At 36.7% G+C, this 12,627-nt stretch overlaps 1 protein-coding gene across 1 annotated transcript in view; it reads right to left on the bottom strand.

Moving 5' to 3' along the window:
- The window catches only part of LOC108571626, a 242,828-nt gene extending 230,797 nt beyond the window's left edge, over nt 1–12,031 (bottom strand). The window contains exon 1 of the mRNA XM_017933705.1: nt 11,844–12,031. Coding sequence (XP_017789194.1) covers nt 11,844–12,031 — 188 coding nt within the window. The remainder of the gene's footprint in view (nt 1–11,843) is intronic.
- Nucleotides 12,032–12,627: the final 596 nt, after the last annotated feature.

Genomic DNA, 12,627 nt, shown 5'->3' with positions numbered 1-12,627 from the left:
CCTACATCGAATTATATCGATCGAAACACTAGAAACAATTAAACGCTGATAATATTACCAATTATTGGGTTTTGTAGAGATCAAATTGTACGTGTTTTATCGGTCATCAGTGCATATATATGCACCTATCACAAATTATTCCCTCGAGTCTCCCCCCTGCACAGATGATCAGTGTGTGCGGACTATGCAGTAGTCGCGACTTACGTGACGTTCGTGGACACTACGCGCCGTGGCGGTTTTCGTTCTGGAAATGTAGAAAAGAAGAGGCATGCAGCTGCGGCAGACGAGATCCGACCGCGAAAGTTCCTGCATTAGCCGGAACTGCGAAAGGAAGACGGGTAAATTACCTAAATCCCGTCGGACTGCAGGTGGCTGGTTAAAAACGAACAGCCGGACTAGCCTTCTCTCATCACTATCCACCCACCCTTCAACCGCCCCTGTGTCTGCGTCACACGTCACCGTTGCGTAGTACGTGTATGTGTTCATAGATGTAGCGGATGTTTGAGCCGCACGAATTTCCTTGCAACGTTTCCATTATAATTTTAATTCTTTTACTTGCTTTTTCCGTCACTTTTTCTTTCGTCTTTGTAGTTAGAGTTTATTTCCCGACTGTAGAATAAAGTTATTATGTATTACGATGCTACTGATTTTTTATTTATACTTTCACTTACAATGAAATTTTTTATTCTTTTGCAATTTTGAACGATACTGCTTGAAAGTAAATATTGGAACGGGTATTTCGTTCGAAATGTCGTGTCAGCCATCTTCATCGTACAGGAAATGCAATATTAAACATAGACAGGCTAATATTAGTACAAAACGGGCAACGCGATGGAAAGTTCGAATACTTGTGACGTTCAAGATAAAATCTGAACTTATAACCTGAATTCCAAATATTCGAAGCGTTGTTATACATAATTTGACTGTAACATTGTAGTTTGCTTATTAGTATATACAAAATGGTACGTTAATAATTTTGATAATGAAGACGTTTCATTAGTGTAACGAACTACAGCAAACTATCGCCAGGATTCAAAATACAGCAGATGCCTCGACGACAACGACGACGACGACGACGACAGAAACGTACGTTTCATGATAAACGCACGAGTAACCATAGTCATTAATCAATTTCCTGCAATTAAATCCCACTTTCCTTCAATTCACCGTTTAATCACGCGCGATCACGTAGTCTTCAATTATACCAGCAACTGCATGCTCGCCGGAAACCAACATAAACTTCGACAATTAAATCAACGGAGGCTAAGCAGAATGCTGATCACTTTGTCTTACGCGCGTTAATTTACGAAAAATAGCCGAATATACAATCCTTTGTAATGTAGTGCGCGTAAAAAACTTCGCAACATGCCTCGAGGTTTCAACGGCTAACCTCTAAACACCCATCGACGTATCCAAGCGACAAGTAAACGATCTCAGCGACTGCAACCGACTGACCGTAACACGAACGATCGGGAACCGATCGTTTCCGAAGATAGCCGAATGTAAGTACAACTGCTAGCAGTGCTGTTAGTCTGTCTACATTTCTAATCATCTATAGAATTTCTTATTTCGATACATTTTACTATTAAAAATTTCTCAAAGCTAATCTAAATTTGTGTTAACTTTCTTCAAATTCCTACAATTCTCGTGAACATATATGGTAATATAATTTTTCAAATAGCAGTATATGAAAGGTAAAATCTCAATAAATATTGTAGCAGTCACTCTCTCATGAAACATCTCTCGGTAGCCCGAAGAATCGACGGCTAGTGATACTTTCAAAGCAGCCTTCAGAACGTTTCTCAGTCACCGCGAAACAAGGTAACCAAGAGACAATTAATGAAGCTCGAGTCGGCCAGCGTGGAAACGCGGAAGAAACGCCATAGTAAACGGTATCCGGTGCCCCGTGAACGTACTGTGAATATTCAACAAGAACGAAATTTGTTCAGCCAATTAAACGGCATTGTCATTCTTATTTCACTTCGTCGCGACCATTGTTCGCCGATCTCGAGCTTTAAGGCGGTGTTCTCGTGAAACGAATGGAAAGTAGCTAACCAAAAAAGTTGACAAAAAAATGAAAGAGAAATTAGAGAAGGGGTGGGTTTTCGAGCATTTTTCAAGGTTAAAAATATTGCAGTAAGTCACTATTCTTTTTAGTAAACTATTCTTATTGATAAAATTGCAATACAGAGTGATTCAATAAGAGTGTTACAAAAGAATTTCGAGTCATTCCGAATAAAATGTATTATAATGAATGTTAAATATAACATCTCTATACGTAACTTTTTTCATCCACAAACTTATTTCGTCGGAATGTTATTACTTTTTTCAAATTTCTTACTAAAATTCCCACACTAGCAAGTAATCAAGTTGTGCAAACGTAGAGGCAATTTAAAGTCTTTAATTTTAATTGCATTCCAGTTTAATTACGTCCCCTGAAAAGGTACGAAAACAAGGAAAAAAGGAATATATTTTCCCGTTCAAACGTGACTGCATACTACATTTGTCACTAGAATAATTTAACACACGAGACATTTCTCCATCCAAATGGATCAATTGAAAAATCTTTAATGCCGTAAAATTAGCATTCTAAAATGAAGTAACATCGGATAACTCTATTTTGAGAACCAACATCGTTAAGGAGTTCATGATTCGACTATCTCCAACTATAACGAGTAAAGGAACATTTTAATTGAATTACTTCGATCGATTCAATTTACCGTATCTTCGATTTAATTGGTTTATCAAAGATAACGTAATTACTGTGTAGGAGAAGTTGGCGTATAAATTCGTGTAATTTACCACCGTCTCGACTTCTGATAGCAAATTAGAGTGAAGTTGCCGTTGCACGAACGCGGAATTCGTAAGTTCGCGCCTAAGTTCACACCGCCTTCGATCACAGAACGTTGCTCGGTCGGTATGTATGTCGAACAATTTCGACAAATTTTTATCGGATGTATTAATAACAAATCCAATTTTTTTGGTCAAATTCAGTGTTTATTAAATTGTATCGCACATAATAATCCTCACTTGTCACAGGTAACCATAACACGCAACCACTAAAAAATGATAACACGAGAGGTTAGGTTAGATCGAGCGAATTCTCGATTCAAATTACGCGATTAACCTTTTCCACTGCAACGTCAAATAACACTTGTGACAAATATTAATTTGTTCGAACAAAAATTTAAAAAGTGGACATCATATATTTAAGAAAAAAATTTTACAAAAAGAACCCATACCAAATATGAACTAAAAAAAAACATTCTTAATAACGTTATTATATGTTTCAGTGTTTGCGGCTTACGCGTGTTCTCTGCAGAAATATCTCTAACGTAACCTAACCTAACTTTTGCTTCAACTAACAGACATATCACGAGAGCCTAAAATATATCCCGCGTGAAATGAAGTTTGACACAGTTCACTGAAAAATTCAGTAAAAAAAATTCTCGAGCAACGGATGAACGTTCACTGTGCACTTTTCACTATATTCGTAGGATAAAATTTTGATCGACGTCGAAATACGAGGTACGAGCAGTCTAATCGCGTTCACAACTTTTAATCGAATTCTGTCGGGCACACCGCGATACGAACACGCCGCAGAGGGAGCCCGAACGACGGCTTCTAATTGAGTTTTTATCGAGTCGATGCATCCAACCCGAGATATCCCTTCTTTAATCGCGACGACGCATCTACGTTTGGATATCGAGACGGATATAATTTGAACGTCGACCCTCGCGACCTCGTTATTGGCCCGCGTAATTCGAATTCGATCAAACTGTCGGCCATGTTGGATTTATTTCGAAGAAATTGCTTTTCAAATGGAAACGGACTAATGGACTGACAGAATTTTCGATAATTATTAAAATAATACATATTACCGTGGAAAAATAGAAATAAATATAACGTTCGATGAGTCGAAACTGAGAATTGAGATTAGGTACTGAAATTGTAGCTATATATCTAAAAAGTCTACTCTACATTCCAAGAACGTATTAAATTTCAAACAACTCTAGGCTCCACCTTCTCTCAAGCTACATACTTTAAACAAGACCATAAATCACTCGAAAAATAGAGCAATTTTTCTTGCGTACGTATCTTTCTAGCTTACCACATCTAACCTCACTTACAGCCCAAAACAACAGAAGAAGAAAAATTGTAAAATATACTATACATTTTCTAGTAAAAAAATTATTAACCTATAAATCGATACATTTCTCGATTAAATAACATCCATGTTGTATATTGTATAAAATATAAAGAATCATATTTCTCTCGTTTATTTCACGTTCGATAAACTACCAATATTTTTACTGAATTTACAAGAAATATCTACACGCTTTAGCCTCCTAAATTTTTGCTAACTAATCGATATAGAAAAAAGAAGAAGCATTTTCATATGACAAGTTAAGTCACGTTCTCATTGCTCAAGAGAAGTTAAGCTCGAAACGTATCTCACCTCAGTGTGGTATCCAGCGTATAAAATGGATGTCGATCGGTCGATTGATCCCCCTTCAGGCGCGTTTACAACTGATCGAATTCACGTACCGCGTAAATTCACTACGCACTTCGTGTGTTCACTTTCACTCGTGTTGCCTATATACGAATACATATACATATACATATATAATACTTCTGTACACTTAGTGGAAATCGGATCGTTGTCGCTTCTCGCCACTGGAAACAGCGCCCGCCTCGTTAGCGAGAGCTGCTGCTCTTCGAACGATTTCCCTAACGGGATATTCCGCGGGCGGGATTAAAATGAACGGAAACGAAGAGGGAGAAAAATAGGGGAGGCGAAGAGACGCTGAATATTTATAGAGCCGCCTCACATAAACAAACGTGACCGACTGCAATCACCGTGAAATTATTTCACAGTTTCGTGATCCTGCATTTGCATCGAGAAATGTGAGGTTATCTCTCGCCGTCGGCAAATGAGCTTTCGATCGTTTATAGTTTTAATTGTGGTAACAGATGTCCCGACGTATTGTAATGGAAGATACGATTGAAGGAATCGTGATGGAATTTTTCTGAAAATTTTTTTCTAACCTGTATGTTCTCGGATGTGCGGCAACTTCACTATGTATACAGGGTGTCCCAGAATCCAATTACAAGACTAGCGAAGGCTGGTAGATTTTTAAAATTAATAAAATTTATTATTTGTTTTAAAAAGAGTAATATTTCATTTAATTGATTTACATATTGTAAATACCGAAAAAAATTTTAAATCAAGAGTGTCGCTTTTTAAGTATTTCTAAAGTAACTTTGGAACGTCATTTTAGAAAATTTAAAATGTCTGAAACATTTCCAAAAAAAAAAAAAATTGTTCCAACACGTTCATATCTAAATCGTTAAATTTTCTAACCTCTCAAAACATTATTATCCTCATCAACAGATTCAACAGTGCACTGTGAAATAGACTGTGAAGTAAAAAAGCTTTGTCGTTGAAAGTACCCATTTAATATGCTAATTGCTACTTTCGCATTTTAGACTTCATTTTAGAACTAAAATACTACATTCTCGCTTTAGCAAGTGCATGACGACGGCAGAAGAAAAGAATGACTTGAACGAGGGCCACGTACAGTGACCTTCCTAAAATAATTCAATGACACTAGAGGACGCAAGAGGGCTACCGCGCACAGTAGACACAAATATCCTGTAAATAAAGTACAGTGCACTTACGGGGTGCTTCACTGCTTCAAGAAGCAAGCATTTTGGACAGCTCGGTTCTTGGCCCTTATACTAGCGAGAACCAGATGTCTCTAGCTCTACCGTGCATTATTCACGGCGCGCTACAGTCTCTCTCTTCTTCTTCTTTCATGACCATGAATTGGACGAAGGTCACAGCAGCGCATGATCTCATTCAATTTGCATATTTTCTTACGCTTTTCCCCTGCACTGCGATAAAAAATTTACCTTCCTCTAAGAGGCACCTAGTGACTTTTTAACATGGGGAAAAAAGTTGTGAAAAAGTCGCGTCAAGTTGAAAAAAAAAATTCTCGTTGACCTACTTAACCTAACCTAGCATAACTCGGGAAGATAGGTTAAAAGGGCAGATTGTTGTTTTGGTATCGGAAAAATTGAAATTTTTCACGTGTGGTGATGAAAATTTTTTGTGAAATTAAAAAAATTTTGGAGGTTATCCTGAAACACGTTTCTCAAAATAATAATATAAATCAAAGTGGTGATAATAATATAAATTATATATAATACTATTGATGTATAATACTATTTGTCTAATACTTTAGAACAAAATTCATGAGAGAATGTCTAATTTGTGGTCTCGGTTACAGAGCTGCCATTTGAAGATTCTAAGTCCAGTTACGTGTTGTATATATCTAATGCTCTATTCGACAATTTCAGCAGCTACATTATATACGTATGTTTATGGTAAAAGAAAAGCATATTCCGGAAAATTTCGCAGAAACAGGCAAGAAACTGTCCCAGCATCGGTATATCAACGAGGGGAGCCGCAGAAATAACAGTACCACGGTGAGCACGATGTAAATGCCAAGAGGCGCGTCTCAACGAGCGCTGCATTCTACCGACGACTTTTTCTCCAACACATACATATTTAACCTCCGGCTTGAGGCTTCCACGAACCGTCGATTCGTTCTCGACAAATTCCTCTTCGGTGGAACTGAATATATGTCGAATTGTTTCTTATGAATATATCTAAGATAACAATTTTACAGAATACAGAGATATTCTGAAAGGTGATAATAGAAGTGGTGATGAATTAATAGGTTATGTTCCGTGTGGTTTACAGATATTTCTTTTATACAACGTTCAAGAAATATCTCATTGTTTTATTAAATATAACAGAAATATAAAAAAATACAACAAAAAAGTTGTTATGTTATTTACATATCTTAACTCTTAAAGAGTTAGTGTAACCTACTAATGAATTCATATGTAGCACTGTGTGTAAGGAAAATGAATTAACATAGACAATACACTTCACTTGTAATGAATACCGAAATTACTTTCCCTGCAATTAACACTAAGTAGAAATGACTAAAACAAGGTTGTATAGTTTGAGAATGTGCACGTGATAAATAACAAAAAACTGATTAAAAAGAAAGTCCTCTTAAAGTCATCTTGAAAGTCGTTCTAAGATGTCGCTACTTAATGCTTTAATTCACCACCTCATGATATCTGTTCCACCAACTGTACATTGCGGTGAATAAATGTAAATGTAACAGTTATTAAATCTAATCTTTTCGATAAAGTACATAGTAGTACTCCACACACTAAACATAACAAAAGCGATTACACAAAAAAGTAACTCTTATGTCAGTGTTCAACACGCTACTGAAATAAAAATAAAAATAAAATCCATCCAATTGAACCGTACACTTACGACGGTGACTCCACCTCGCAGATAATAACGGTAACCCTAATGAAAATCGCATTGGCGTCCTGAACACCATAGTTGCACATTGCTACGGCATTAATCAGAGTACTTTCGTCCCGCTGGCGACAGGTTACACGCGACAGCAATTTCATTTATTCCGCTGCGAATGCTCGGACGCGTTATTTGCACGACGAAGGCGAGAGTCAACGGAGTTAAAGCGAGAGAGAGAGAGAGAGAGAGAGAGAGAGAGAGAAGTGAAACACGCGCAAGGCACGGGTCGCAACGTTAAAAGCGCGATTTTTCCAAGGGAAAAGGTTCGATTCCCGCTGGAAGCTCCTGTATTTCGCGCGTTCGTCGCTGTTAATGGAACGTCCATCGGTCCCATCCACGCCACTAGGGATTTTAATAAAGTTCCCTAGTGAAAGACAGTGGCTGTGAATTCGATCGGAAATAAAGGATCGCAGGCTACGGTCGAAGAGGAGAACGTGAAATCGAAACGGGGAATTGGAAATGCGATTTTTGTGAGTCCTGAATGAGACTTCTCGTAAAAATATAAATTACAATTAGGTACACCACCAACGAATAATCCACTAGATTCTTTTTTAACGAAACGGTAATATACAGGATGATCCACTTTAATCTACGTTGTTGAATGCATTTGAAGGAAATGATAAATTTGATCAGAATTGTAATTTTCTGCTGAAGGGATACACAGAATAATTCCAATTGGTAGGTTTACCTTGCAACGCGTTCAAATGCGTTAACGAGACTGGTCAGGGGTTCGATTGGACGCGTGGAATTCGGCTAACGCGTTTAGCAACAGAGACTCCTTAGACCCAATTTAGAGACACGAGTGCACTTGTAAACGGACTTGAGGAACGAAGAAACAAAGCATAGAGATCACGTCAGGCAGAATGAATATATTAAGAAAAATCTAATTTCCATTAACTCTGAGTTATCCCAACGTCATAATTTTCGTTTTATTATTTTCACAATTGTAAACGAGACTTAATTTATCTCACTTTATCAACTTTAAATTTCCCTTATCCTCAGATCTATCAATGAAATTTCAATGATTCGAGGCTTTGAAACAATGGAAACGAAAAATAAAAATTCTACATTCTCAAAATGTCGTAAAAATTTCCGTGATTAACTTCTGGATGAAAAAGATGAAAATGAGTACTAAATTCAACTGAAAATAACATTCTATTAAAAATGCACGATTAATCGTAAGATGCACCTTTCTTAAAAAAAAAAAAAAAAAAAGAAAAAGTATTACCTTTAAAAATTTTTAATTTAATTTTAAAATAGAAGTTACCTTTTCTATAAATTTTTCTTTTCTTTTTTTCAAAGAGAAATTACCGACAGTCGTTCTAAGTGTGAAAATACTGAAGCTTCGTAAGAAGAAATACGGTTAAATGATTAGTTGCCTCATATACAGTGCGACTTTTTGCGACGCCACTTTTCCCCATGCTTTTTGCACTATACATCTCGTCGATTACGATCGACCAACGTCAACATGAAATATCAAATAGCATGCTTTCAATCCCGCCGATGGTCTCAATGGACGGAAACACAACATCAATTTCCATGTTGGATCTAATGTGTCGTTTAACGACTCGTTTCGTTGTGGAACGTTTGAATTTCTACTGGCCACTCGAGTGAATTCTAAAAACCACGTTGAACGTTGAATTTGAGGGATGAAGACAATATAAGTGCGTTATACCTTCGAGAATCGTTTCCATTTCACGTAATTCATTTTTTGGTTTCACAAGTATCGAAAAACATCACAGACAATAAGAAAATTTACGATGAAATCACGAAATTGTTGAAAATTGTTAAAATTATCAGCATGATGCAAACACAGGATCGACGAATTATTTTTTAAAATACGTAAATTGTCACTCGATAAGTAGAAAAATGAACACTAATTGTACTCCCATTACTCGATTTTTCGTGTCGTTTAGAGGTAAAATTTTGATACTAGAATTAAGAGAAACAGATTGAAAATTTTGCACTGTGTCACACGTTATGCAAGAGGCATTAGATAAAAATCACATAAGGGAATCATAGGGAAAGGGCAAATCGTAAAAAGCAGAAAATGAATAAGACGAAAACAAAACACGTAAGAATGTATAATAAAATAAATAGTATGTACAAAAACACCACGTTAAAAAGTACAAAAAAAAAAAAATGAATAAAACCTACAATACCACGGTTAAAAAAAAATACTTGGAAAAGTTATATCAAGGATATCGTAGGAAAATCGTGCACAGAAACAATACGAGTGAATTCGAAATAAGTACAGGAAACACCTCAATGAGAAGCAAAAAAAAAAAAAAGAAAAAAAGTAGGATGCGGACTATTTAAGGACGATAAAGTGCACCGATAAACGTAGGAAACGAACGATGTGGAACGACTGGCGCGCACGAGATCACCGCTGGTCACGCACGGCGCAAGAATCGTAGAAACGGTAATAGAAAGAGAGAGAGAGAGAGAAGAGAGAGAGAGAGAGAGAGAGAGAGAGAGAGAAAGGAGATAGAAACCACAGAACGTCTAAACCGCGCGAGAGTTCCTGCGGAACTGACGGGCCACTTCCGCACGATTGTGGAAAAATCACGAGACTACCCCTTCTTCTACTCAACGGTCACGTGACTGCAACCCTTCGCGCACCCTTCAAGCTTACGAGTATATACTATAGTATACAGAGTATGTACATATATGCTAAACTAACCCTGCGCTGTTCTCGATGAATGGTCGTCGAGGCTGTGGGGGTTTCATGTGGTAATTTTGAAAAATTGCCAATTTAGAAGAGGAGATGCAGCAACTCGTGAAATAGAACAACGATTTTTTTGTTTTATATTTAATTTTGCCCTTGAATTTTGGTTTCCGTGGAATGTAGTACATAGTCAGTTATATTTGTGTCCGCGTTTGTGATTCCATGTAGATTAATTTTAATACACTTCGTTGGTAAACTAAGTTGAGTGGTTTGACGGAGTTTTGAAAAGGATAAATTTAAATTTAATTTGTTGGTTAATTTAAATTTAATTTGATTTTCTTTATAGATCTTTTTATTGAATATTTTTATAATTTAAAAGGTTATAAACTGAAATATTTAGTATATATTTACCTTGTTTATTGATCGACAGGATTCGAACTATAGAGAGCAGTGATCACTCACCTGTAACAAAAAAACAAGTTAAATCGTTAGGGTGTACTTGAGATATCATTACACCGTATCATTTCACATCATTCAATATTAATATCGATATCAATTAATGCAATACCATAATGTTTCAATGTCAATAATATTAATTAATATCTTTACCGTGGAAAATATTTATTAAATGGCATTTGAAAAGCAAACAATATTTACAATAAATTACGAAGATGGTATTATTTCCCATTTTTTCACACCTGATTTTACCCGTTCAATTCTATTCAAAATAACCTAACAGTCAACCAAGAACAATTCGACACCGAATTCCTTATCGTTCTAGAAATAAAAATAAATTTTCTTGTTAATCAGAATGAATACATTCAAGGTTGAGCAGCAATCTTTCACGCCGAACCTGACAGTAAAATCGCCATTACTATTCCAAGCTAACCTAAACCAGACATCATTACCATTCCGAACACATTCTCTGTGTTTACGTACCTGAAAACTTCCTAAATATCTGAACAGCGCACAAAAAAATGTTCAAAAAATTCACAAGGTACATTACATATGTAAGATGATACATGTAACACGGAACCACATCGACAAAATTCGTTATATACGAACATAGTGCACTGCTTTTTATTTATCTGTTATACATTTCATGGTCTCAGGGTCACCTTCAATTTTTTTCCATTACGAAAGTTGCGTATAATATTGAAACAAATTCAAGCATGTCAAGTCCTAAGAATCGACAACCAATCTAGAGAACCAGCTAGGAATAAGGTGATCTTTTATAAAGGATAACTATAATTATCTTATCTGCTGTATTTATCGTTATTGTTATTCTAATACACATTCTACTTTCACTAAATACGTCTGACTTTATTTAAAGCGTGTTGATTGTACTTTCTGCAGAGTAGAAGAAAAATATCTAACCGAATCTCAACACAACATAGCAGTCCAGGCTTCCAACGGTTTTTACACAAGAGTATTATATTACGTATCGTATGACACTGATCTTCTGTTTACTTTACTACAAGGTGAGGTGAACGGTTACAATTTACTTACGTCAGTTGGACTGGTAGTATGTTTGACGGTTTAAATTCTTTAAAAATTGTTCGAACGATACAAATAAAAAATACCTTATGAAAAAGAAAGGTTTAAAGATTTAAAAAACTGAAAGAATAATAGATAGCTCGCGCAAAGTTAGGTTAGGTTAGGTTTCGATTTCCATTTAAGAAACAGAAGATTCACACAAAACTCACATACGGTTTACACACAAATTCCAACTTTCTAAACAACCCTCCTCTCGCGAGATATTCTAACCTTGCGCCACCAGCGGGTCTAACAGCGTCGTAGCGCACGCTCAGCTTTCTTCTCTGATTCCTAGGGCTCTTCAGTATCTCTCTTCCATCTCTGTAGACCTTCCCCTTACTACCAGAGAATCTTTGTGAACTCAGAGGTTGATAAGTGTCCGTGGTACATCCACGGATACAGCTGCAGCAGTTGGACATCTCAACTATTTGATATTTATATTCAGGAAAAACTGGAACGCTTCTTTCGAGGACTTTCGAGCGTGACAAGGGAGTTCCTTCGCGCGCTTGAGAAAGCTATCGAGGATTCGCGGGTCGACGAACACCGTGAACGTAGCGCGAGTGTGCCTCGCGTTCGAGGGGAATGTTCGCGCGACCAGTTACGAATTGCAACCAATTCCGGGTTCCTTAACACGTCACCGCGACCGGATTCGTGAGTGTCTGCTGGAATTTTGAGAAACCGTTCTTTTTATCTTCTGTGTGCTTCCACGGAAGAATATCTGAGCGGATCCTTCTTGAATCCTAATAACTGTGAAGATGGCGGCGTGCCTGTGTTGCAAACTTCACGTAGATGCAATGGTGTACTTCGGTTGGGATTTTCCAGAATTTCAAAATTCTTGTCTTCTCTGGTACCTCGAATTTCATTCACTTTACTTCGCAGTAGAAAATGTGTTGTTTTGCTGTCTGTCTTTTAGATTTATACGAGTATGTTTCTGTCTGAAATTGTTTCCTTGAGTTTCAATTTTTTTTTAAATTTTGCCGTGGTTTTATTAATTGCAATAATAGGAAAAAATTTG

The sequence above is a fragment of the Habropoda laboriosa genome, unplaced genomic scaffold, assembly GCF_001263275.1.
Source record: "Habropoda laboriosa isolate 0110345459 unplaced genomic scaffold, ASM126327v1 scaffold40, whole genome shotgun sequence".
NCBI lineage: Eukaryota > Metazoa > Arthropoda > Insecta > Hymenoptera > Apidae > Habropoda > Habropoda laboriosa.
This window is presented reverse-complemented; position numbering and strand designations above follow the sequence as displayed.